Source organism: Melozone crissalis, unplaced genomic scaffold, assembly GCF_028551555.1.
Source record: "Melozone crissalis strain CALT ecotype California unplaced genomic scaffold, PUWL_Pcris_2 ptg000016l_1, whole genome shotgun sequence".
NCBI lineage: Eukaryota > Metazoa > Chordata > Aves > Passeriformes > Passerellidae > Melozone > Melozone crissalis.
In genome coordinates, this window is record NW_026535794.1 from 30999692 (window position 1) to 31026948 (window position 27257).

The following is a 27257-nucleotide window of genomic DNA, read 5'->3' on the forward strand; positions in this document are numbered from 1 at the left end:
CAAATGATGGAGTAGCTTTCAAATAGTGAATTTAAAGGTGTCTTCTTTAACCTTTTAGCTGAAAGTTCAGATTGAACTTCTGTGACTACATAAGGTTTTTGAACTCTGCTAGAGTGGTGGAATATACTTTGTTCAGTCTTAAAACTTTCTTCTGTTCACAGTTGAAGTTATTTCTTCATTACATAATTTGCACAGCTTTACAATCGAACTCCTCAAAGCAGAGTTACAGTTATTTGAAACTTTAAACTTTAGATATTCTAGACCAGATAGGAAAGGGACAAAATATTTTAATTTTAGGATAAGTTTGGGCATGTATCAAGTGAACATATGAGCTTGTTTTTTTCTGTTGTTCTGTCCTTTACCCTTCTATTCATGGGCTGTATAATGAAACCTGCACAGAGGTATAAGTCCTGCCTTTTCAGTCATGGAAAATGCATAGGTTTCATTTAATAAGGAATACTCAAGGACCCTAAAAGTTTTGGTAATAAAAGACTAGAACCATTTTAAACTTTTAAGACTAGTGAAATGGTAGTTGACCAAGATCTTAGGGGAAATAAATGTCTTCTTTTTTGTTTTCTATTTCCCTTAAGATTTTATTTCTTATGTTTAGGTCTTCAAGTACTTAAGTTTTTAGTATTCAACTGAACCCACAATTTGAGTGTTTGCCCTGAGCTAAGATGCCAGGGCATGTGTCAGAACTCCATGATAACTGGTTTTGGACTGATCTCTTTGGCTGACTTAGAGGTGCAACAACAAAAAGAGGAAGAGAACCACCTTTTCCTCACCCCATTGTTCTTTTATTTATCTTGTATTAAAAAAAACCAATAAAACCACCTTTTTTTTTTTTTTTTTTTTTTTTGTGAGGAAAAAATGCACTTCAACAGCAAGCCAGTGCTGCTGTGAGGGTGATAACAAGCAAAATCTAACATAGGTCAGAGGTAAAGGATTCCCCTGGATCATTTACATTCTGAAAAGAAACAAATCATTGCCAAAAGGTATGCCTCTGTCCTTCCTAGAAAAGAGGAGATCCCCTATGGATTATTTCTGGTCAGCTGTCAGATGCCTGGCTTTTGATGTGGGAAATGGTATATGTCTCCACTGAAGTCTGACATTTATACCTGTGGGATCTAGTACACTGACCTTCTGAAAACATTCTGCAAATGTTGACATCTCTTCCAAAAGTAGGTAAAAACCCTTGTCCCAGAATTAATAATGAATGTGAAGTAACCTGAACTCAGCTTGTCTTAGGGAAGACCAGCTTTGCCATTGTCAGCTTTAATATACTTCTGTCCAAATGACAGCTTATTTCCTCATAACGCCCTTTGATCACCATTGCAGATCTTCATTCTGCTCAATAAAGGGAGACCAAAGTCCAAAACCCCCAGTTAAAACTAGTGCAATTGGATACCAAAAGACCACTACTACTATGAAAAAAAATTAAAAGCTTGATGATATTATTGTGTATATCTGTACCTAGAAAGCTTTGACCCAGCCACTTACAGGAAAAAAACCCTAGGATTTTGATTTAACTAATTTAAATGTAAAGCCCTAGCAGAAGTCTGTGTTGAAGAAAATTTCAGAAATCATAATGTGAAGAAGAGCACATGAACAAGGCCATCTGTCTTTAGAAGTTATTTTTGCCATATATGATGAATAAGGCCTGCCTATACCGAAGCTGAAGTCTTCACTGGGGCCAAGATTTTATTTGATCAATGCAGGAACCCTATTTGTGTTCTTAAGTTGTGTATTCATAGCATCTTGGCAATTTGTTTTCCATTGTAAAATTCTCTGTATTGGAGAAGTAAAGGGTAGAATGATAGGGTAGTTGGTATGTGCTCTAAAGTATGGGAGGTATATGGATGATAATGTTAAGGTTTATATAAGAAACACCTGAATTTCAGTTTTCATTCTAGGATGTTGGTTGGTTTAAAACATCTCTGTATAGGGAATTGGTGACCAGGAAAGCCTGTGAGGTAAAAAAATAAATAGGAAGCGAATATTCATTAGTACCTAGATGGTGTTCTCAGTTTACCAATATCTCTTGATAAAAAATTTAAAATAATACAGAAATTTATGTTGATGGAAAAATAGAACGGTTATTTATTGCCAGTAGGAAAATTGAAAAGATACAGTTAACCCCAGATTAATCAATCATTTCTCTGAATGATGTTTAATGGAAGGTTGAAGACCAGGTTCAGCAGTAGTAAATCAATCTAGTTTCATTAAACATATTACACTGAGGTTTTGCTTTTGCAGCTTACAAATCTGACTAGCGTCTCCTGTAAGTGACAGATAATCTTTCAAATATTGGTAACAGCAGGGGATTATTTGGGAAAAAGCTAAAAGGAACTGTTGTCTGTCTGGAAGTGGACCACGCCCAGGGCATTTTCTCCTTTATTGGAGAGCTAATGTTTAAGCCATAATGCAGAAGAATGATTTTGAAAGATAAATACATCCCTTAGAAATATTGGTCCTACATGAGTAACAGAGACAGCAGGAAGCAGGTGCCAAGTTGTTTTCGGTGCAACTAACAATGTGCATGCAACACACATAGCTGGTGATCTGACTGCCGTAGGGAAGAAGGGGGAAAAGTGTTCTGTAAGAATATACATGAGCTCTTAGAAATTACTGTCATGAATTTAAAAAGAACATTTAATCAAGGATGGAAATGTGTTGGTTGGCTGCTGCAGGGCTTTGTGATTTTGTCTCTTTGTAAAGAAGTCTTATTTAAAACGTATTTTACAAGGGCATTTAACTTCAAAGGAGAAAATGGCAGGGCCTGCAGCTGAAGGACCTATAAAATGGTCTATTGCAGTGTCCAGATTATTTAGTCTTCCATTTTTCTGTACAACCATGCAGGTTAGGATAAGTTTGATGTCTTTTGCTTTGATTGGACTCATGCAGTTATACAATGGATTGATATCTGTAAGTACATCCTCTCCTGCTGATACTATTTACTTTGACTCATGCATATCCCTTATAGCTTAATTTCCTGAAGATAAAAGGAAGCATGAAGACCTTTTTTTTAGTGACCACTTAAATTGGAATAGGTGATAGCAGTAAATTATACTGGTAAAATATAACCAACATGTGCATCCCTTAATTTATTAGGGAAATAAACTATGGTTTTGTTATTATTTTTAAGTATAATCCCACTAAAACTCAGATCAAGCAATTACTTTTTCAAAATAAAAAGAGATGCATTACAATTAGGAGAAATTCCTTCATGTAGCTACAGATAAAGTCAGAAAAAAATAAAGGGTAAGTGGGGGTTTAAAGTGAAAGGTTTAAACATTAAGTGTGAGCAGAAGTATCCAGCTGTGCCATGAAAGGACCTGAGCAGTATTTCATTCAGAACATTTTCTGCTGTGTAACCCATCTTTAGATAGAGAAGTTAGAAGTACTGACACTAAACTGCTGTCTTCACATGTTTCCAGATACAGTAGTATCACTAGGAGATGTAGTTTAAAGTGAGATGTTTCTTACTTAGAAGTGTCCAGTAATGCTACTAGTATAGTTACTGGAATAGGATGGAGCCAAGCTGTCTTTAAATAAAACTTCATCAAACATGAAAGCATCGTGGTGGTACAGAGAAAGCAGTCAGCTGTGGCTTAGCAGGCTGAGCAGTAGAAGGGATTTTCAGGTTTTGGGTCATGTCCCCCCCATTCCATCCATGCAATTTGATCATGCTCCATCATATGAGAAGCCATGACCGTAATGCCTCATAGCTCCTTGCCTGAGGCTTAGTTAAAATCACAGTGGAGAGGATGTTTTTAATAAAATTGTGTAGTAAAGAAGGTACTGTAAATGCACTTTTTAAACTCTATTGAGTAAATATATAAAGACTTTTAATTTCATGGAGTTTTAGAAAAATTAATTTGCTTATCTCGTCCTGTTGCTGTAATCTGGAGCAAATCACCTGCTGAGTTCCACAGCGTGGGAGAAGGGTCCAAAACGGGAACACAGCAAATTGAAATGCACACAAAATCCATTCTAAGTCTCTGCAGTCCCCCTTAGGTGTGCTTGTTTTCTTCACTGATTGCATGCAAGAAGTGTCTGAAGGTGATCATATATAGATTCTATACTGCAGTCCATCATGTGCTGCCTCAGAAAGATCTGTACCCATACAGCAGGGTAAAGAAGAAAGAGCCTGACATAAAAATGAAAAAGTATAAAAGAAGGAAGAGCAGTAATGAGCTAAATATGTGTCTTAACCTTGCTGTGGGCATGCATTCATTTTCTCTTGGCTTCCTCTGCATAAAAACCCACCTGGTGTCAAGTAACTGGCACAGGGAATGGTTTACAGATGGATCAGCCTCAGAGATTCCTGTAGTTTGTATGATTATCTGTCACACAGATGTTTCAGCTTGTATTTGCTCACTTGCAGCCAGCCATGCAGCCTTACCTGCTTTTCTGTTCCTGCTTGAGGAGTAGGGAAGGCTCCCCACAAATGGTTAACTAATTAACATTAATAACAATGATAATAATAGTAATAAGTGAAAGGAGTGTACCTGAGCTGATTACATGCAGCTAGATTTAGTACCTTCTTGGTCAGTGTCATCCCCTGAGAAACAGCTGGAAAAGATTTATAGGTTTGATCTGAGAAATTTTTCAGATGCTGCATAATGAAAGGAGACTCCCCACATCAGTTGAAGCAGTAAGGGCATGCCACCTGCAGCATGCAGGGTACTCACATTGTGATTTACCAGTTACTCCAGTAATGAAGAGGGATTTTTTTATTTGTTTATTTTTAGTAAGCCATTAAACTCCCGTTACACCTCAAAAATGAAGATTTGCTGTTACAATAGCCAGACAGGCATCCTCTGAGGAATTTGTTTCTCCGCTGATGTGAGGCATATGCATCAGAGCATCAATCAGAACTGTATAAATTGATCTTTCAACTCTCCTTGTTGACTTCATTGTATTTTCTAAATCCAGCTGCAGCTTCTTGAACACAGTTTACATGACAACCCAGTATTTTTCTCTATGCTCTAGTAAGCTGAATGAAACTGTATGGTCCATGGTTTGTGACAGGACCAGACTTCCTGCAGCCATTAATATACTCAGTAATTGAGTATATAACACTAGCTAAAACTCAGTCTGAAAGACATGATTGATGGTTGGGGGGAGACAGATGGGAAGAGAAAAGTATGTAAGAGTAAAGATAAAAGGTGTTTTTTCCCTCTCAAGACATTTGATTTAGATGATACAAAACAGTATTTACTTGAAATCGAGTGGGCCAGTTGAATAAATTAAAATTACTCACTGAACCCTGCAACTTCTTACTCACATGTCTGATTTCTGGCTCTTTCAACAAAGTGGGGATTTTTTTAAGTTTAGGTTTTTGGACTGCATGTGGAGAATTTTGGAATGCATTGGCTTCATCTTAAACAGCAAAACACAAACTGCACATGATTGCAGCACTCAGGCATCCGGCACTTCTGCAGAACTTTAAAATAGCAGTTAATGGGCTGGAGCTGGTGTTGCCTTGGGAGCTGTGTTATCTCATCATTGCTGGGACTGGGATACCTGTGCAGTGCACCACAAAGGCTGCAGTCCTTCCAGTCATGGACAGATGTGCTTGTAGTGTCCTTGTGCCAAAGAACAGGGGCCTCACACCAGCTCTTTGCCACTTGTCCTTTGCTGGCTTTCAGTGCCTTCACACTTTAATTGGTAGAGATGTTTGTGTGAAAATTCTCTAATTTGCCTATAACAAAACATTAACCAGATTACTAGCTTGCTTATATCTTAGTATTCCTTTATTATTTTGTGTTGTGGGTAATTAACTGTAAGATGGTATTTCTGCATTCTTGTTTGAAGAAAGACTAAGACTAATTTCTCTAGTTTACCAGCTGTAGCAGTGTAACAGATGTGTCATGTTTCTCGTTATCTATAAACATGGTATTTTCTGCTGCAGAATAAAAAGTGGCCTTTTGCATAGGGACTTTTGTTCTTTTTTCTGGATACATCAGTGTTTTGACGGTGCATGGCTACGTGGGTTTGCTACATGGAAACTCTAATTTCACCTGTGCAGATCTAGTACTGCTTTGTGTTTGGCATCAGTGAAAAGAGTCAGTGCTTGTTCCCCTCTTCTCTTTCCAGATGCTCTCTAAGTCCATTGAGCAGCTGAAGCAGCCTGGCAGTCACCTGGAGGAAGCCGAAGAAGAGCTCCATGGAGATCACTCGATGCAGGAAGAGCGAGCTCCCGCCAGCAGCGCCAGCGTTAGGGCTGAGAGCAGCAGTGCTGGTGTGGATGACAGAATAGGACAGCAGGTGGGGGCTGTGAAAGTCAAAGAGGAGCCACTGGACAGTGATGAGGATGTTCAAACCCAGCAAATGGAATCTGGGGAGCAAGCTGCTTTTATGCAACAGGTAATAGGCAAAGATTTAGCTCCAGGATTTGTAATTAAGGTTATTATCTGAACAGCACATGCGTTTTCTAGACTTTGATAAGCAGTTGTGTTTTGATTCACTGAGCTAGCAAATCCTGATCTACTGCTCGAAGAATTTAACAAATGCAGAAGTGTTGTATGTACACTTGAAAACATAGTGAAGCTCATTCTTATGGCCACTAATTGAGAAAATATCTGTTGCAATCAATTATGCTACATAAATCTTTGAGTAATAGCTGATAGACGTTGTATTAGCCCAGAATTACATCGCTTAGCCCTAGTGAAAGAGAACTCGTATCACCTAGCCTGTTGAGATCAGCAATTGATGGAATTAGTTTCCAGACCTGATTGATGAAACATTCTTCTGATTTTGAATCCTCTGACTTCTGCTTTCAGCTGTCTGTATATATTGTATCATACTATAGTCTTGAACACTGTTAATGTTAGGGTATTCTTTTTCCCCAGTAGACAGGTACTGAATGCTATCTTGGTGGTCTCAGGCTGGTGTATAAAGTTAATTTAGAGAAAAGTACAAGGTGGATATAAAGAGGCAAGGCACTGTTTTAAAATTGCATTGTTTTCTTTTTTGCACTGCTTGGTTAATTTTTCATTCTGTCTTATTTGATGATAATGTCCACAGAGGCTTCGTTAAATGCAGCAGAGGCAAGTACTGGTGAGAAGCAAAATGCAGCATTAGGTGGTTCCAGTCAGTCATTAGGACATTGCACAGCAAGCACAGAACTGTTAATGTTATCATCTGATATCCAATCACTTGTTTGTTGTTTTAAAAAGAATACTAATTGTACAATATCTCATGACCTTTACAACGGAGTCTCATGGACAAATCCTAAAATAACAACTGTGCACAAAGTGCCACCTTGACGAAAGGCAGGTTCGGCTTGTCGGGGAGCTCCAGGCGGAGTTGCAAGGCGCAGTCGTGTGTGCAGCCCGCGAGCTGCATCCCCGTCCGTCCCTCAGAGTCAGCAGAGCAGGGCTGGGTGCAGTGCAAGGCCTGTTTATTTAAGTCCATACTTTGTCAGGTCCCTGCTGTTCTCCTGCAGAAAAGTGATTTTGGGAGGGGGGGCAGGAAATGCCTTATGGAAACAGGAAGCCCAAGTGATTCATGTGCTGAGGAATGCGGGGCAGGGGGGACGAGGCAGCGCTCCCTCTGTTTTTAAAGGCACTCTATGAATTGATTTATTGTCAAAGAAAATAACAAAGCGAGTAGGGAAATTGTTAAGGAAGCTTTCCAGTGAAACATTTCCTTCATATTCCCTTTTGATATGTTTACCTTGTTTTATAGGTTTACTTTTGTTAAGCTAGTTAAAGATTCATTGTATTAAGATCCCCTTTAATATGGATAATCCCAAACTGACCTGGACTCCTTGTCAGGTTTTTTTTCTATTAAAAATATTTATATTTCTAAAGCTGAGGTATTTTAAGGTGCAGTATCCAGTTTCAAAAGAGATAGTTGTTTTGCCAAATGTAGAAATTGCTCTAAAATATGTTATTAGCATGTGTTGTTTACATTATGTTCTAATACTATTCAGTCTCTTCTAAAATGTTGCAACTTCTAAAGATACATTATCCTTTTTCCTAGAAGATCTCGGAACAAACTTCTAAATAGTTGCTCTTAACATAAAAGTGCTCAATAGATAGAAAAAGATTTAATTGAGAAAAACACAGGTGATTTTTATGTGGGCTTCATATTTAAAGAGAAATCTTTCTCCATCCTGGATAAAAAAATTACATTTACTTTCAAAAAGTGAAGGCTATAAAAGTGAAATTATATGTGTTTTTCATTCTGTATATTTTTAATTTTCTTTGAAATCTGACTTCAGCTTCATCAAAAAGGGATAGTGCATCTTTTAAAATACATTTGGGGAGAAATTTGCAATTGAGAAGAGTTTTTTACGATATCACTTGAAAGACGTGTATTCACAGAAGACAAAAGATATTTTTCTAACATCATTCAGGTGAGAAACCCCAATACATTAGTGTACTTTAATTTCAGAATCTTTCAAATTTGGATAAAATTAAAATAAGGGAAACTACCTGGAACCAGTGAAAAGGAAAACTGGGTTTAAACAACCATGTTTCTAATTGATTATTGTCTCTTACATTTTAAATCTACTGTATTTATTATAATTTACACCCTTAGAGGTGATCTCGTTTTGTGTTGTAAATATATTCTGTTTGTATGTTCCCTTTTTTTGCCTTCTGATATAAGTCTTTTCCTTTCTCAAATAAAGTTTTTTTTTTAAAAGATCCCTTCCAGATATTTGACTTTGTGTAAATTTGGTAACTTAATGGTGTTTTTGCTTTGTACAATCAAATATGTTTGCTATGCTTTGTCAAAACAATTTAAATTTTCAGGAGCAAGGTGTTTTATTACACTATTCTTACAATAATTACACAAAGTCTTTCTTTTTGGTCTCTTGTTTTATTCTACATCAGCCATTATAAGTTTTAGTGAATGTGGAACAGTATTGGTGCATGCTCATTTTCCCATCACAGCATCTGTCTCAAACGTGATCATACCATACAGGAAAGGTAAAAGTGGATCCCCGTTTCTCAGCTTCTAATTATCCAAAATTCAGATGAACTGTAATAATTTATGTGACATTTCTAAAACCTGCCTGGATCCCTTATCTGAAAATGTGCTTGTACTGACCACTTTGGTATTCATCAAGACCTTTGCAAAACTAAAGTCCACCTGTAAATAAGCTGGGAGAGAGGGAATCCATGAACTTGGCAGGCTTTAAAGAAACTGCATGAGACAGTGAAGTCCCAATGTAGAGAGCTTCCATGAAGATATTACATAACTTTGTGACATTTCCTGAACTTTGCTTAGGCTTTACGGAGAGAGAGAGCTCATACTGCATAACAATCCCTGTTGCTACAGGACATTAATTATTGCTACCAAAAGAGTTTAGAAAACTATAGCATTGTAGCTCTTATAACTGTTCATTTCATTTCCAAATGCTCTATGCAGCTTTGATTCTGGCATGATTTTAACTAAAATAAAATCTATGTTTCAGCAACCTAAGTGTGTAAGAACAAATAGTTCTGTTAATCAAATTCAGTTATTTTCACTGCTAAAGCAGCAGCGTGATGTTTCATCAGTAATACAACCCCCATAAATAGATAAAAGATCAAGTTTTAGCTGAGGAAATCTTAAAATAAGCATTAACAGTGTAACATTGGACTTCTTGCCTTATTGTTTATAGTGTATTTAGAATCATATGTCTTTAAGTAAATCATGCTTTCATAACAGGGATTTTATTTAGTGCCCTTTTGTTCAAATACCTGCATTATAATTAGAAGACCAGCCATAAATTTTTTTAATTTACAACATTCCTGAGTTGGAGACTGCACCTAGATTTTTTGCTGAATTATTTATTATGCATCAAAGCACCCTTAATGAAGAAAAAAATTAATAAAATAATAACAACAACAACAACAACAACAACAATAATAATAATAATAATAATAATAATAATAATTTCACATATCTTATTTTTTTTCCAGAATGATGTGCATCTTTTTTTTTCTTTTTTAACTGTATGTGTTTATTCTGTCCCATTGTCCAAAAAATAAAGCCAGTATAGTTGATAGGTGACAATTTAGAAGTAATTGCTAATAAATGAAGGAAAATCCATCATAATATTTATATACTCAGACACACATTACTGGACTAAAGCTGAATGCCTCAGCAAAGCACGAGCACTTCAGACACTGCCACCACTCATTTGTGCACTATCTTCATTCCATCTTCATTATCATCAAGATCACTAAGACTTACTCCATGTTACTTAAGCCAACTATACCCTGTTTTTATCTTCACTGGAATTCTGAGGTAAAAATCTATTAACATTAGTCCCAAGCAGCAATCTAACATTGTTTACTTATTTCTCCCCCTTATGAACACTTTGCAATTTGCAGCCAAAATTAGCTAAGCCAAGTTAATTTCCTTATTGTATTCTGTCCTACTAGCAGCATGTCCTACTTATCCACTTAAGAAATGTTTGTTTGATTTTCATTTATTTGTTTAGTTTCTGATTTCCTTATGCAGTTCCCATCATCTGGGTGGCAATGGAGCTTCTGTACCTCATTTCTCGGTGGAAGAATATAGTTTAGAACACCATCTGCTGCATTACTGGTTAGGCAAACAGGAGAAGAGCATCCTGGATTAAATTATCTTCTCTAGAAGATAGGGTAGAGGAATAATACAAGTTATTTTTATGGAATTTTACTGCCCTATCTGACAGACTTTGTGCTTTGCATTTGCTTTTTTTTTTTTTCTCTCTCCTCTAATTCAAGTAAATTTAGATTAAAATTTAAAGGTTAAAAATAGGATTAGCTGAAACTGCCCAGCCAGCAGAAAATGTGGGTTCTTCAGCTGTGCTCTCACTCACACAAACACACACACAGACACACACACACTGACTGGGAAGGTGCGTCCTTAAGGCATGTCCCAGTTTCTGGTCCCCATTTGCTGAGCTTGTGTCACACTCCTGCTTGTTTTGATTGTGGCCCCATAGCTCATCTAGGCTGTGCAGGACAACTTCCCTGGCTACCTGTGGGCACACACACCTGTTTAAGCCACCCAGGATTACTTAGGCAGCAGCTGAGAGTTGAAAGGAGCCCCCTTAGTAACTTGAAATCATTCAGCAATGTGATTTGCTGTGATAATGGGGACCTTAGTCACTAGTGTTGTTTTGACAGACCAGATACTTACTTGTAAGTGATCCACTGCCTTAATTAACTGAATGAGATGTTTTGAATGTGGTCATGGAGTCTTTGCTGCGTTTTTTTGACTTTATTTTCCATAGCTGTCTTGAAGTAACTGTGTTGATTGTTAATGGTACATAGCCTTGAAATACGAGGGAGATGGTGTGGAGGATATGGTGTTAGAAGTATCCCTCTGAACACTTGATTCTTCCAGGATGGTTACAGCATTTTGGCCCTTGAGAAGTGCTGGGAAGGCCAGGATAAATGGAAATGTAAGTTTTGAACAATGTCAGACTTAAAATAAACCTGCCCTCCCCTCTCCTCCCTCCTAAATTAGATTGCCACTGCAGTCTTATTTCAATTAATCTCTTTTTTGGTAGGCTGCCTTAGCTGTTTCCTTTAACTTGCAGCCAGTAAGAGACACTAACCTTGCACCTTCCTGCCCTTCCTCAAGTCTGTGAGTGCACAGTCCCAGCATAACTCCTACACAACACAAGCTGGCTCTATGATTTCTAACATCATGCATATTGTAGATGGAGCAAGGAGGTGGAGTGCTGTGTAGCTGGATTTATTGTGCGAAAATTTTTCATTTCTCTACATGCAGGGAGGCCTCTTAAGATTTAGCCTGCTTGTTCTCAGCCTTATTCTTAAGGGCGTGTTCCTTTCTACCAATTTTCTAACTGTGGTCTTTAAAAACTGTGTTACAGGAAAAATAATTCTTTTTTGTATGCTAATTCTATGTGAAAGTGCATAATAATGTGAATAATTACGAGTAATTATTCTTTCCCAAGTAACTATACTTTTCCATTCCCAGTTAGATGGGAAAATCATTCTTTTTTTTAAAGAAAGCCTTAAATCTATTAACTTTATTAATTGCCAATAATTATTATTTATTTATTAATTAAATTTTTTGTCTTCTATTGTAAACTTCCAGTTACAGAAGGCAATAACACTTATTTTATCATAAAACTTATTAACTGAATTGCCTGCCTGAATATGTACCATTACAGTGTATTAAAATTATTTAATTTTCTGATACCTTCATGGACTAATGTTGACACTGCTTTGTTTTTATTTTTAGATCCAAGACTTCATGCTTCTTTTTCTCTTTCAAATACTTAGGATACAGCACCTCGATACTTTACTTATTTCTCTCATTTGTTAGAAAAGCAGAATGTCAGGAGACCACTGCAGCAACACTAGGCAAAATTCCTTAATCAGGGCTACATAACTAGCGTGAATCAAAAGCGTCCAAGTCCATATCCCAGTAATTATCACTGCATATTTTGACAGTTAGATGACATTAATTTCAAACCTTTGGGCAATTTATCATTTCGTGTGTCCTACAGCACAGAGTTTCATTAATATTGTCATTCAGGAGGATTATGTGTTCTTGGAAAGTTGCTTCTTTAAATGCTCATTTTGGAAAGAATTCTGTTTGACCTCGGAATGTCTTTCTCACTGTTAGACATTTGTATGTGCACACGCACGAGTTTTCATTTTTCTCCTTCATTTAAAATATGAGAGTGAGTTAATGCACTCCTCAGTATATTGCTGGCTAAATCTTCATAAAACTGTGTTGTTAAATGTCCTGGAAGTGCAGCTCAGCCCAAATGCCTTGGAGACATAGGTGCTCTGATGCAGAAAGCAGCAGTGCATAATCTGTCTCCTGTCCTGTTCTGGCCTGTGGCCCTTGGATCCCCAGGAGACCAAGGAGGTGTTTCTGTTCCTCCTGCCTGTGTTTCCTCAGCAAAGGGGCTTGTGATAGTTCCAGCTATGAGATTGCAGCAATGCAGCAACGTCAAGGGCTTGAGAAGGCTTTGCTTAGGTTCTCTGTAAAGCAGGCAGTAAAGCATGGAGGATTCCGTCTCATACTCCTTCCTTGGTCCTTTCCTTTTGCTCCCATCAGTAAGAGCAGCGTGATAGTTTTTAGGTGGCAGCCTGCAGAGTTTTAAAGCAGATCTCTGTTACTGAACGGACCCAGAAGGAGCACAGGACAGAAGCACTGTTGGGAAATTCTCTCCTGCTGTGCACAGAGGGACACCTATTGAGACCAGCTTCTTCTAAGGCTTGTTCTCCTAGATCTTGCTCTACTGAAAATAGAAGCTGAAGAGTTACTACACAACAGAGACCATAATTCCATCACTCAACTACTTGACTGCATGCAGGGACAGGTGGTGACTGGTTTCTCTCATTTCTCAGCCACTTTGACACCTTGTCTTAGGGTATCAAAGGCACCTAAATCCAACAGCACATCTCTTGGCATCTTCCTTACTTTCTAAAACTTCTTGGCTTTCACCATTTATCTAAATTTGTAGAGGTCTTTTGTCATAGTTTTCCATAAGTTTCTGCATATATTTCAGTTTTCTGAAGCTATTGACTTTATACAGAGAGCTTTAAATCTCCTACCATTTCTGACAGAAGTGAAAATGGGAGTGCTGAATACAGGTGCCATCAGCCCAGGTTCAGTCCAGGGACACCTGACATCAGTTCTGATTTGGCCCTTTCTGCAGGTAATTGGGTCTCACTAAAGATGCTAATTATTGAGTTAAAATGTGCACAGCATTGCCCTTTGTGCTGTGTGAGAGATTTTTTTTTTCATAACAATCCCTTCTCAGGCAGGCTCAGAACACAGCACAGGCATCTCAGGACCAGCAAGAAAAAAGGAACAGGAGCAAGATCTATTCCCACAGCAAGAGACTGAGAATTAGCAGGGGACTGTTCCTTACCTGTGTTGATGGATAATGCACTAACCAGGCAGGCTGCTCATTTTCTCAAGTCCATTGACTGCTTTCAAGTTAGATTCCATTATATGTCACTGTTATAGTAGCTTGGACTCTCCTGTAAAAGTAGTAATCCTTTCTTTCACATCTCTGGCCCTTTCCCTCCATCTTTTAATGAAAGAAAATTACTCAAAGCCCATCAATTTTCAAGTTCTTCTTTTAGTGGCTTTCAAAATGCTTTCAGGCTGTGAAATCAGTTGGCATGGAATGCAGTGGGCTCAGCCTCGTGGGATGTCAGACCCACAGGAGCACAGCATTTGTGAAGCTGCTGTTGTAAAGGTGAGATGCAGGTGGTCACAACTGAGAAACTTTTCCCCAACACAATTTCCTTCAGAATTTTGGTCATCAGAACCCAATCCTAGAGGCAACAAGTGAGTGGATCATTGACAGGACAAGTGAGTTTGAAAGGACACTGTGAAACCCAGCTGGTCAGTGATAGACGTGAGTGTTTGGTTCTCTGTCTTACTGATTGGGCACATTTAGTGTCATCCCAAAAGGCTGAATATGAACTAATAGGCAGCTACTTAAAGTGGGTTAGGTACATTAGATAAAAAAAGTTTTCAAGCTCTTTACCAAGATCAGGATCTTTACCAGGATCTTTACTAAGCTGTTTTGCCAGACATTTCCTATTTTTTTCTTTCTTCTGCTATAATACATATGCTAAGTATTGAAAATACTTTTCTGGTGAGGAGGATTTGGCAATTTGGAAAGCAGGGACACAATTCCACTGAGATCAGTTGCATTAAACCTGCAAAATCCTGTAAATGAAACAGAAATTGGTGTCAAGAAGACATATATTTTTTTATTTTTTTTTAAAAAAAAGTTCATCCATGAAACTAAGAATTTGGACCTAACAGAGCAAGGAGATTTTAAGCCATGCAGCTGACTGCACAGCACTGATACTCTGTGCAAAAAGAGAAGCTGGAGAGCAGTCCCACAACTTGACTCGTATTAGAAAACAGACTCACTCCTCAGGCATTGCCTTCTCCACAGATCTCTGCTACAGTGCTCTGGCATCAGCAGTGAACAACTGTCAGTCAGTGCTGGTGCTGTGCTCAATCCCTGTGCTGTATAACTTCTCTGAGAAGTGCGGTGCTGGAGGAGGTCCTCAAGGCTCACAGCAGTTCTTTGGAATAAGAGGTAGAACAGAAAAAATGAAACTGTCCAAGCTGTTTGGTCTGAGTAGTTCACCAAGGGCTTCACCAAGGGCATCACCAAGGGCAAAACTGAGTTTCTTGAATGTTGGCAGAATCCACTGCACTGGAATTCATAGGTCCAAGTACAGGATAGCATTATAAGAGCAAAGAAATGCTACCAAGCACTCTCCACAGGCTTTATCTCCTCTTGCCACTGAAGTAGCTGAGATGGTTCACAGGGATGGAGGCTTCTCACAGCATTAGTCTCGTGTCCCTAAAAGGGGTAATGCTGGAAAAGCACCAAAAGGTGAAAGGTGGAGCTGCAAAATCAGAAGAACAGTTATACCCAAAGCTACCACAGTGTTTCTCTTCAGTGATTAATTATCTTTTACCCAGAAGCTTCTCCAGCCCCTTTTCCCTCCCATGCCTCCATGCCTATCCATGCAGGTATCCCCTGGTGTACCAGCCCAGAACTCAGGCAAGTTCTCCAGGTTTGTCCCATTTCTGACAATCAGAAGGTACAAGGGAAGGGCTGTGAGCCTTTAGCTACCCCTGCTTCACACGTGCTCGGCCAAGCCCTGGTGGGCTGGCTCCAGGCAGGGAAGGTGCAGTGGCTGGAGGCCAAAGGCCAGTTGTGGAGCAAGGAGGGCAGATGCAAGGGTGTCCTCCTCTCTCAGGCAATGCTGTGGGATGGCACGGTGAGGGATGCTGGTGGGAGATGGAGGAGGTGAAGCAGCAGCAGTAAAACATGTTACAGACATCTGGTAGCTGGGCTTGAGAGCCCTCATTGGTTCAAAGAGCAACTCTGTCCTCTCCTGGGAAGGATGAGGTTACTTCAGCCAGAGGCTCCAGATTTCTACCTGCTACAAAGTCCTTTTTCCATTATCCTTGTTCTCAGAAGGCAGCATGGTAGGAGGGTTTAACTTCTTTGCCTTTTAGCTGATTGGTTTAACCCACTGTATAGAAACCTCAGGCTAAATAATTTAGGTTGAAGTGCACCGATCCTTTCAGGGAAGAGAAGAGTTCAGACAGTTAAAGAAAGGTTAAAAAAATGCTCTCCCATCTACTACCAAAATGAGTTGTTAGTCTTTGCTGTCCTGCCATTGTTGTCTCCTTTAATTACATTCACTGTTAAATACAAATTTTCCTGATCAAACAAAAGATATTAGTTACTAAAGAAAGCATTCAAATGAATAGAAGGAAAAAAGCCTCAGTTTCTAATTCTCCATTATGACTACATCTTGAATCACATTTTAATAACTTGAGAAATACCATAACTGCTAAAGATTGAACCAAGAGTATCAATGCTTTATCATCTTTTACACTACTTTTCAAAAATAAATTGACATTTATTTTTTTCAGCTGGATGCTCTTATTTTGATTCAATTGAATAGACTCAATTAATAAACTTAATACCATAGATCAGTGGTGGATCTGAAATCAGAAGTACTGAAGTTATCATTGTTTCATCTCTGGGTTTTCTGGGTAAAGGAGAAAGATAAAGGGAAGATGGAATATCTAAAATGCTTATGAAATTATCCGATATATTTTTCATCAGGGAAGAGTGAGTTATATTTTGAATTTACCTTCAACTGACATCTTTTTGCTGCAATGGCTTTCTCCGAATTCTTAATAATCTTTATATTAAGAGCATTTTTCAGTCTTCAGAGTTTGTCGTTTATAGGAAGTGTTCTGTATGTCATCTCCTAAAAATCCCAAGGATTGGGCATTTAAATGTTTAGCAGCTTTGTGACAGCTCTTCCAAAGTGAATTGTGGCCTTTCCCTATTGCACAAAATCATTACACAGCAGAAATAGCAGAGATTTGATTTGGCATCATCGACCACTGAAAGATGAGTCGGAAATAGATTAGCAAATGTTCTAGTTGATCTTAATAGTGTAGTGACAAGTAAATTCAAGGATGACAGATGATCCCACTGACTAGCAATTCTTCTGACTATATTGTGGCATGGATAAACGTGTCGGCTTTTCTAACAACTGGCGATGAAAACAAAGAAATTTGAGTTGATACTGCTGTGGAAAATAGAACGGAGACAAAAATTCCTTTTTAATATAAGATTTGAGTATGTACAGCTTGCCTAACTCTTGTAAAAAATTGACAGGGATATGCTAGGATGTCAATGTGGAAGATAACCAAAATTTTCACTTTACTTTACTGGGAGGATTTTTTTCCCCCCTTATTTGGAGCATCCACTGCAAATCCAGTAACATATCAAGAATGCTCAGGGAATTTTAAGCTGCACCTTTATTAATAAATAAATAAATAAATAAGGAATCAACTTCTTTGGCACTTTAGACCAGTGACCAAAGCCAGGGAACCTGTTGAATATGCTACTATATGCTTTTTATTTTTGTGGGCATCATGCATTTTTAGTATGGTTATATATTTCCCTGAATCAATGTAAAATAAAAGATTTACTGTTACAGTTTGTGTGTGGCCAGGCAATGGCATATGGAAAACATGTTTCCTGCTATTTAATTTAATTACTCTAATCACGTGCCAGCCCCAGGCATGTCATTCTGGACCTCTGAGGCTCTTTGTCTGTCAAAGAGATGGACAATATCTTGGCTTTGTTTAGTTGCTCTGCAGGCTGCAGATAAAACCACTGAAATACTGACTGTTTGTTTAACCAAAACTTTGCATTTTAACCATTTGGCTTTGATTCTTTGTTTTACAAGAGAAGATGACATTTTGGCCTTGGTGAGCTGAAAAGGAAATATTAGGGATATGAAGAAGAATTGTCACTTTCAGGGCTTAATAGATGAAAAAGAATACTCTAGCCTTCTGGTCAGAAATCAGCTTTGTTAGCAGAAACCTAAGACACACATCACTGTTATTTTAGAATTGCCTATTAGCAAGGGCAGCTGGAAAAGTCCTGTTTATAACCGCTCCTTTCTAATATGGTTAGCCCCTCATTCAACAGTTCCAGTAGATTTCTGTTTCTTTCATCTCAATAGATAAAACTGTTATGGGTGAAATTAATTAAGATTCCATAGCAAATACTTATACCAGTACTGCTGCAGCCAGGTATAAGTTAGCTTTTATGTTAACACTTTACTGTTATTTTTATGTAAGAAATATCTGCAAGTGACACCTTTAAGTCTTTACAAAAATTGACGAGCAGATAGAGTACTCCATTCATATGCTAAACCCCAAATCTACAGAGAAATTAATCACACACCTAGCCTTAAGTATATGCTTTACACCACCACTTCCTTCACTTGTAAGCAAGTACTCTACCTTTTCCTGCAACCAGAAGTGATGCTAAAAGTATTTAAGACTGTATGAGGACACTATTACTAAAAATCATGTTGTCAGAAGAAGAAAGAATAAGAACCATATTTTAAACAAATTCCATCTTATAAGGTATTACTAGATACAGAAAGACTTGCCAACTCTTATTTTTTTAAATTATTGAATAAACTTCAGTTAGTATGTTTCATCGATAAATTAATGTACTTTATAGGGTAATGGGCCAGCATCCTGCCACAGTAGTTTTTGAACTATATAATGTGGAAGAGGATGGGTAGATGGCCTATGAATATGCTCTGAAGAAGTCTGCATCATCAGAGGGAGACACTGATGGGATGATATGGGATGCATAAAAGGAAAAGGACCACTTAACAGTTATACTTAGTTCTGATATTTCTCCAACTGGCTTCACTTTTCTCTGTTTTCTAGCTGAATCAATAAGACCTAATAGGTAACACTTATTTCCTCTAAGGTTCACAGTACAGCAATGCAAGAATTAAAAATGTTTACTATGTGCTGAATTAGAGCTCCTGTCCCCTTTAGCTTTGAGCTAACCACTAGATGACACTACTTCCCACTCACTTAACAGGTGTGGGCATATATTCCAGCCTCCTCATGTAACAATCCATGTATTTACATGTTTCTCAACCAAAGGACTTCAAAAATAACATTATACAGGAATTGCCTTCACTACTATACATTTTGATGAATTTTGTGTAGATACACATAGGTATTTAGGTGTGTGCATGAAGGTGTACACAAGCAGCACATGTGTCTTTGTATTTATAGAAAAAACATAACTCACTGTGTGAGTCTTTAGCATGCTGTAACTTAGCAAGTGTTGATGACAGCTCTACACAAAAGAAACCAGAGGAAGTCCAAGAAAAACTGAGTAGGCTGGAGTTTGTAGAGAACGTTCCCCTTATCCCCTATCTCCTCCCCTCCCCCCAAAACAAGATACTGTATTGGCTACTGTACTGTGATTCTGGAAAGACTGGGCTGGGAGAAAAATACCCCACTGAGAAGTCAGGCAAGAGTATGCTGCACTATTCAAGTCCAAAAATGACAAAGTGTGAGCAGGAGAGAGACAGAGGAGCGCTGTCATGCATATCCATGAGGCACCGGCTGCTGCGGGTTTTGAATTAGGAAGAATGAACTTTCCAGGAGGATGTGTGGAAAGAATCCCACGTTTTTAAAAGCCTGATTTCCAGAAATCCAGAAGCTCCAGACTACTTGAAAAACAGATCCTCCAAAGTTACGTTTATGCTTCTAAATTGCATGCATGAGAGCATGAGGATAAGTAATGGAGTAATAGCACCTTCAGATAAATATTTATTTGTGTCCCTGTCAAAAAGCATCTTGCTTTCTTAAGATTCATTTCAATGCTTTATAACACATTTTCTCTATATGTGCTACAACTGTAATACCTGTGTGGTGGGATTTACTTAAAGATTAATTTAAAGCGCTATACTAAAACTTGTCTTCAAAATCAGTTTGTCAACTGTTAGTGCAACAATGCACTACTGATAATCAAATTAAAAATAAGAATTACTTTTTGGTTGAATAATATAAATTTGAAATATTAAAATTCTTCTTCATTTTACACTTATTTTAATCGTGATCTCTCACAGCTGTAGCAATGTGGGTTGGCTACATCTTTATCTCCTATCACATTAGCCATGCACTTCTGTACTCCTGTTGAAGATGCCCTGGAAGCAGGGAAAGTGAGACTTCTTGCCTTGGAATTATGCTCTTAAAAATTTCCATTTCAAATTCTATCACAACTCATTTTTTAGCATTATTTTTTCTATTTTAGAAATACAAAAAAATTCTATATACATTATAAAGTATAATGATGTTTTAGAGTAATATGAAGTCTATTCAGTGTATATCTAGTGCTAGATCAGTGAGGAAGGTATTTTTGCTAATAAGCTATTTATATAAAGTATATTTCATAAGAGACAGAAGTCAAATTGCTGATTTGTGGGGTTTCACAAGAAGTTCCATGGCCTTAAGTGTCAGTTTTGCTGTCTCTATGCAATAGTTCAGTTAATGCAATGTTTCCTGTAGTTCTGCTGAGTGTTTGAGAATTGAATTTACAAATAAAACCACTTTCACTCTCAAGTAACTTCTTCCAGTTTACAACAGTGCAAGTCCATCCTCCCTATAAAAGAGCAACAATATACCATAAACAGGACCATACTTGGAAAATTATGTTTTTAAGTAATTTGTCAACAAAAAAGAGAAATGTTTGTCTGTTGGCAGCCAACAACCTAACTAGATCCATGTAAGAACTGAGATTTTTCTCCACAGTTTAGGCATGCTCAAGTCCACAGAAACAGCAATGGCTGGAATCAAGGCCACCTAAATTGCAACCATAAGCAAAGTAATCAAAATCAAAGATATGGTTTTATCCTGCACATGTGCTATTTAGACAGGTCAATTTATTGGGGATTATGGATCTGAGGAGAAAATATAACTAATTTTAAACATAAAATAAGAGAAAGGCTGAGAAGTAAGATGTTAGCCAAAAGTTTTGCTTGTTTATTAAAATGCTCTCTTGCATTTAATCTAAACAAGTGTAATTACTTTTTCAGACTTTGATTTCCTCTGCAAATCTGGTGCTTTTACTTTTCATTCAGACCGGACATTTATGTGAATTGCTTCTTTTGCACCAATTTCCTACAATTTCTTAAATTTGTCAGTGAATATGTTTGAGCAAAGCCTAATTAGCAAGGGAAAAAGTTCTCCACTATGTTTTTGGTTAAGTATGAGCTACAGGAATTTTAGCCAGAGCATACCAAAGCAAGGCAAGGCAAGAAAGCAGCTTATCTTCAGACCAGAATCTGGAGCTTGCTGCAGTAAAAACACCCTGTTGAGGCAGATGCTGCCTGAGTAGAGAAATGTTCCCTGCTCAGTCTGATTATAAAAGCACACGGTGTGAACCTTTGCATTGCTTTTGAAAGGGGAGAGATAAAACAGTTGCTTCAAGGTACCTTTGTTCTCTCCTTCTGACAAAAGGGCTTTAAGTTACAGTCACCCAAGAAATGCAGTACTGGGGGGCTTGTCTCTTCCCTTTCTCAGGGCTGGGAAGGGAAAGCTTAGGAGGAAGGCAGCATAGCATACCTGCTATGCTTTTGGAAAAGAAATTATGATTTAATGATGTTTCATTCTTGCCCTGTAGCAAAGGAATTCTTGTTAGCTGGATCTGACATGGAGCAGGAAAAAAATACCTTGCCCCGAGTAACTAAAGTGTGCGAGTAATCAAATGGATGTGAGCCAGGTTCAGAAAGTGGAAAGGAACCTATGCAGCTTTGCACACTCCTGGAAACCAGGTATTCATAAAGTCCCCCCTCCTCTCTCACTCACATGTGTGACTGAGGCAGCAGGAGCAAGCATTTTGAGTAGTACAAATGCTGATGGAGAGGATGAACAGCCAAATACACCTTTATTGTGACGCTTCCTTCATGGCTGCAAGGACAATTTTGACAGCTGCTATGAAAGCTCTGGTTACATAATCCAAAGTCACTGCATTCAGGTTATCATTTTAATTGCCTTGCTGAAACTTCTGCTTCCGTACTAACAGATTAGAACAATCTACCCTGTTACAGACTTTACCACACTCTCAACTCTAATGTATGGTCTGGTGCAATGCAGTTCAGAAACACAGTTTGAAATGGAACATATACCAGTGCAGTAGAAGTCAGTTTTATTTTCAGTAAGGAGGGAAAAAAAAAAAAAGTTACTCTTCTGTGCACAGGTATTCAGGCAGTTTATAGCAAGAAGTTCTTAGAAGGAGTTATTACTTAAAACTTTTAAAATAATCTGAAGACTACACTATTCAGGATTAACGAAAGCTCTATGACAATTCAGTGAGATTTTGTTCTCAATAGATACTAATTTTGTCTGGAATTTTCAAATCTATTTTTTACCTAAGACAGCAATGGTCAGGTTCTTCCTCTATGTAGAACCATGTGGTGATGTTTCTTGCAAGGGTAAGGTATGTTTCTTAGCTCACAAGGAATGTCAAAGACCACACAGGAAAAACAAACAAACAAAAAATCCCTAAACCAACACCAACAAATTATCAAGAAAGAAAAAAAAAGCAAAGATACAGGAACAGAAAAAAACATCAGTAGATTCAAAAAAAGAAATGGCTTCAAGCTTGCTAGAGAGAAGCTTTTGAATGTTGAAAAATAAAAGCTGGAGCTGAATGAAAGTATTTCTGTGAAATGTGTTACACCTACAGTACAATCCCTTTCTAGCAGTTGCTCATTTTACTAAGATCATTGTAATAGCTGGTTTTATGCACTTGAGGCAGCCAGTAGAGCCCAAGGCAAAAGATTTATGGATTGCTCTGGGTATAATGGTATGAGAGGAACTGGCTGCCAAAAGGGACTGTGATTTGAAGAGGGCGCCTTTGGTTTGGTAGGTGGTGTATTTCTTCTGTGGCTGGAGTTCAGTAGACAAGTTGTTTGATGCACTGGCCAATGATAACTATCTTGGGAGTGGGAGAAACCCAAATCCTCCAAGTTTCAAGGAGAGAGCAGAATGAAGTACTTGGGTATTTGGAAAAAAAAAAAAAAAGGAGATGACAAACTCTATGGCAACATGAAGTAGATCAATTCATGGGGCACTTTGTGGTCTATCACTTAAAAAAATAAGATTTATTGACCCAAACCATGGTAATTTTTAATATTAAATTGACTTCTTTTGAAGACTAAGCTGCTTGAGAAAGGGAGACAGTAGTTTTGGAATGGAGCCCTCAGCCTTAGGAATAACACTGCTGGTTTGGCTCTGCTTCTAATATTGTTGCCTAGTTTTAAAGCTTTTCAGCAGGACTTCGCTTCAGTCTGATGACCAGCATGAATCACTGTGGAGCAGATTAACACAGTGTTTTCCCAAGTGTCTAATCTCATCTTAAAATCAGAATACAAACAGCAGCAAAGCATCTTTAAAACCCATGGAGTCCTAGGAGCAACCTGAAATTCAGCCCCAGTTGGCATTTACATTACCTCGGGCTCCAGGGCATCACTTGGACAATCCAAAATTCTTGGAAAATTCTGACATTTCTGCCTTGACCGTAAGCATTACCTTTGCATGCTGAGTGCAGCTCTTGGCTTGCCTGTGAGAGTGGTGTTATATGTATAACATCTTATCCTCTAAATCCTGCCTGCTGAGTGGATTCTTCCTTTCAAGCTCACTTTTTATTGCCAGAGTGAGAGTTTTTGGAGGAGCTGTGTCTCTTTTCCTTCTCTTTTGCTCCAAGTTTTTTCTGCTATTTTAGCACTCCTGAAATCAGTTGTGCGCTGCACTTTTGAACCAGTGTCAATCCTTCCAAGAGGCAAAGCCTGAGAGACACTGATTGAAAGTTTGCTTTAACAGTTTGCATACCTCTACAAGGAGACCAGGCTAGGCAAATGCAGATTAAGGTCTTTTCAAGTTAACTAGAAAATTCTCTTCCTGTTGCTGGATTTGGCATTTTTGACATCAAGAGATTAATCAATATAATTTAAACAAACAAACAGATCTGTGGCCCTTGTATGAAGATTAGGAGATATATAAAGAATTAGGAACTATAGCACTAAGTGATTTGAAATCACTGAGATTTCACAGCATCATCAGTGCTGATGAGAATGTGTGCAAAAAGGGACAAAGTTAAATAATGTGGCAGCAAACAATAAAGCATGTGTAGATTTGGAGAAGCAGAATTTAGGCATTAATCGTGCTTCAACACAGTTCAGGTCACTGACCACCACAACAGACAGGAACCTCTGTGAAGCAATTTTAAGTAAAACCATAAAAAAACTTAGGCCTCTATTTTGGAGTCACCAACTTGCCTGTAAGTGTGGGGGTCACCACCTCAGAGGTCCATGCAGGTGATGCAAATGCATTCTCTGGGGTCTAACAAAAACATTTGCTTGTTTACTTCAGTATGCAAAAACAATGACAAAAGAGCTCATGTTTGAGAGGAGCCTGAATTACTTCTGGGGGGGACTGCAGGCCCATAGACTGAGGGTAGAGGTGCATCACTATCCCAAAGGCACTTTATAGTCTGAGGATTATTATATAGTTCTCTGTGTATTAAAAGTTGATAGATTTGTTTAAACAATACTAAAATCAGTATGAAAAATTCCCACCCTTCTGTAACAAAGGAATGAAGTGAGAGTTCCTTAAAAACATATAATGTGAAAAGCTACCAACAGTATTTTGAATACATTATAAATTAAAATGAGCACAAGTTTTTTGCATGTCACTCCACTGCCTTTTCTCATGTTACAGTTAGGTCAGAACTAAAAAAGATACAAGGACTGTAGTAAGTACCGTAATATAAAATTATATGTTGATTTTTCCATGGGCTATTAATATCTTGTTACTGCGAGACTGTACTGGTTGGTGGTTTCTGGCTTAGTGGTGTTTGGCTTGTAGGTAAAGGAAAAAAGGAAAAAAAAAATAGAACAGGACCACCTCTGACACAAATACTGACCTCCAACTGCTATGTTATGTAACTTATTTTTGGTTATTTCCACATTTTTACATTTAACAGAAATTAAATAGCACTATATTTTCTTAGTCTGTACATATTTTTGTGCATGTTCAAAATAATATGTGGGAAATACTTTTATCTTGCTTACAAGTTTCACCAGTATCAAGATCAAGTCTCTCTTAACTTCTGGATCCTGGCTGGAATTCCAAGGGACATTCCAGTGGGCGAGGGAGTAGAAGATGTACAATTGCAGGTAAAAGGGAAGAGAATAATTGTCTCTCACAATCAGTCACAAGGGATTGTGGGAAAAGTAGTGTAGGAGTGGTGCCTAATGTGCTCTCTCTGGAGTGTCTGAGACACTCCAAACACACAGTCATAATCCAACCTGCTCTTCTCCTCTCTAAAATATCTGAATTCCTAAATATCTAACAACAAAATGTTGAAGAAATTCCACTTTTATCTTTAAGACAAATTCAAATTTCCATTTGAATGGGAAATTACTCAGAATTAGGAGACTGAAAATGTTACCACATAGCTTGTAAAGGTTAGTGGTATTTGGTTATTGATATAAAAACCTTCATGAGGGACTGCATGTGCAGCGTTGCTAATAGAATACAGAACCTTTCGCCTTTGGGTCACTGGATCAAATCTGTCTCTTGTGGATGGTGACCAAAGTTCGCTATAATTTTAGTTTTCAGTGCCCTATATAAATTATATATGTAGAAACTAGAGATGGAAAAGATTTGTTTCAGCTTGCAGCCTATCTCCCTGCCAGCACAGAACTGTTCTCTCTAATGTATTTCCCTATCGCAGATTTTCCAGTTCCTAGTTTGTCCTGCCCACCGTGCAGAGTAAAGCAGCTGGTATTAATTGATATCTGAGTTTAACTGGGTCCTGGTGACCTCCCCCCTCTGACAGTGCAGCTGCAGGAGGAATTTGGCAAGCACCCCTCTGCTACCTGCCTCCATGGGAGCACTGAGTGGGCAGCAGCCCAGAGAACTCCCACATCCCTCACTATTGCCTGGCATGGGGAAAGCAGGCAGGAGTCTCAGCTCCTTCCCACCCTCTGCAAAATACCTTAAAATACAGGAGGATTACTGAATCTCATTTTCACTGCCTCGCTTATCCCTCTTTAAAGCCCTACCAGTGTCCCTTCCACAGCCAAACAGCTGCAGGTCATAGCTCTAAATTGTCAGGCTGATGGATTAGTTCGGGTAGCTAAAGGGAAGGCCAGATATTAGTTTAGACATTGATATGGACTAAAATTTTCCCAAAGTTTGGAAGAGATTTGGAAGCTCGAGTAGGGCTTTATTTTTGATTTAAATGAAAAGGTTTGAACCCTATTATCTTTTACAGCTTCCATTTGCAAGTGATTAACTATGTTGCAGAATGCCCATTATGAAGTGCCAGGAACTGGGTACTGACAATATTAAGGTTAGTCTTGTAGGGTATTTAATGTCTACTGCTGGCTATAGTGTCATAGATGTACACAGCCTTGAAGGCTTAAAAAATACAACAAAAAAGAAGAGGTACAAAAGAAACCGAAACGAACCAACAAAAACCCCACAAAGCCCAGTGCAGTGACCCATTCCAAAGAAAAACAGAGATGTAATAATCAAAACAGTGTTTACTGTCCAAAAAAAGAGTCAAAATGGGGTTACTTTGGGCTACTTAAACTTGCCCACCATTGAGTGCCTCAAGGTGCAAGTTGCAACACTGAGACAGCTAGAACTTAAGTGGGATTTCCTCAGCACTTCTAATTTTGGCCATATGTGCCTGTCCCACAAACTTTATAATCCAATGCTTCCTGCTAAAATTCTAGCAGTATAACTGCAGCCTTTAAAGTATCAGAGTATTTTTAGAAAAAAAGCTGAACTTTGTTGCTGTTGCTCCCCGGGCGCCCCAGAGCCTGAAATGCCAGCGAGGGTGACGTGTTGGAGCTGCCCCCACAGCCCAGTGTGCTGCTGCTGCTGCTGGCAGGTGCTGCTGGAGCTGCAGGAGCACAGCTTGCTGCTGCTGCAGGGCCACAGCTCAGCACTCCCAAGTACCCCATAAAACACCAGTTTCTCCACTCACAGTGCAGCTAACAACTGCTGTGTTACCAGAGTTAACTCATTTCTGCTGTTCACAGTGCCAAAGTTTCAGCTGCTGAAAAGTTCAAGTGGTCCTAAAGAAAGATCCTTTGGGGTTCAGAAAATTTACCATCAGGTGGTTTAAAAGAGAAGAACTTAAAACAAAAGAACAGCAAACAGGAACACAAGTAGCACCACAAAAAATGGCAGTGAATCTACAAAAGGGACACTCCACATTTTTTTCCTAGGTAAAAAAACCCACAACCCTGTGTTGTGAAATGTCTTCTTAAAGACAGATTTAGAGAATGAAATTGAGGGTTATAAACTTGTAGCCAACAAAAGCAAGAAAGGCTGGAATGTTGGTAACCAATTGCAAGCAC

General features: G+C 38.4%; 1 protein-coding gene across 11 annotated transcripts in view; it reads left to right on the forward strand.

Annotated features, from left to right (window-relative positions):
- The window catches only part of HDAC9 (histone deacetylase 9), a 452941-nt gene that overhangs the window by 261857 nt on the left and 163827 nt on the right, over positions 1-27257 (forward strand). For 10 of the 11 annotated variants that reach the window (XM_054273209.1, XM_054273214.1, XM_054273213.1 and 7 more), the window contains one exon: positions 6103-6372. In XM_054273209.1, coding sequence (XP_054129184.1) covers positions 6103-6372 — 270 coding nt within the window. Of the gene's footprint in view, positions 1-6102; positions 8803-27257 lie in introns of those variants that run through there. The other variant, XM_054273215.1, reaches the window with a different exon arrangement.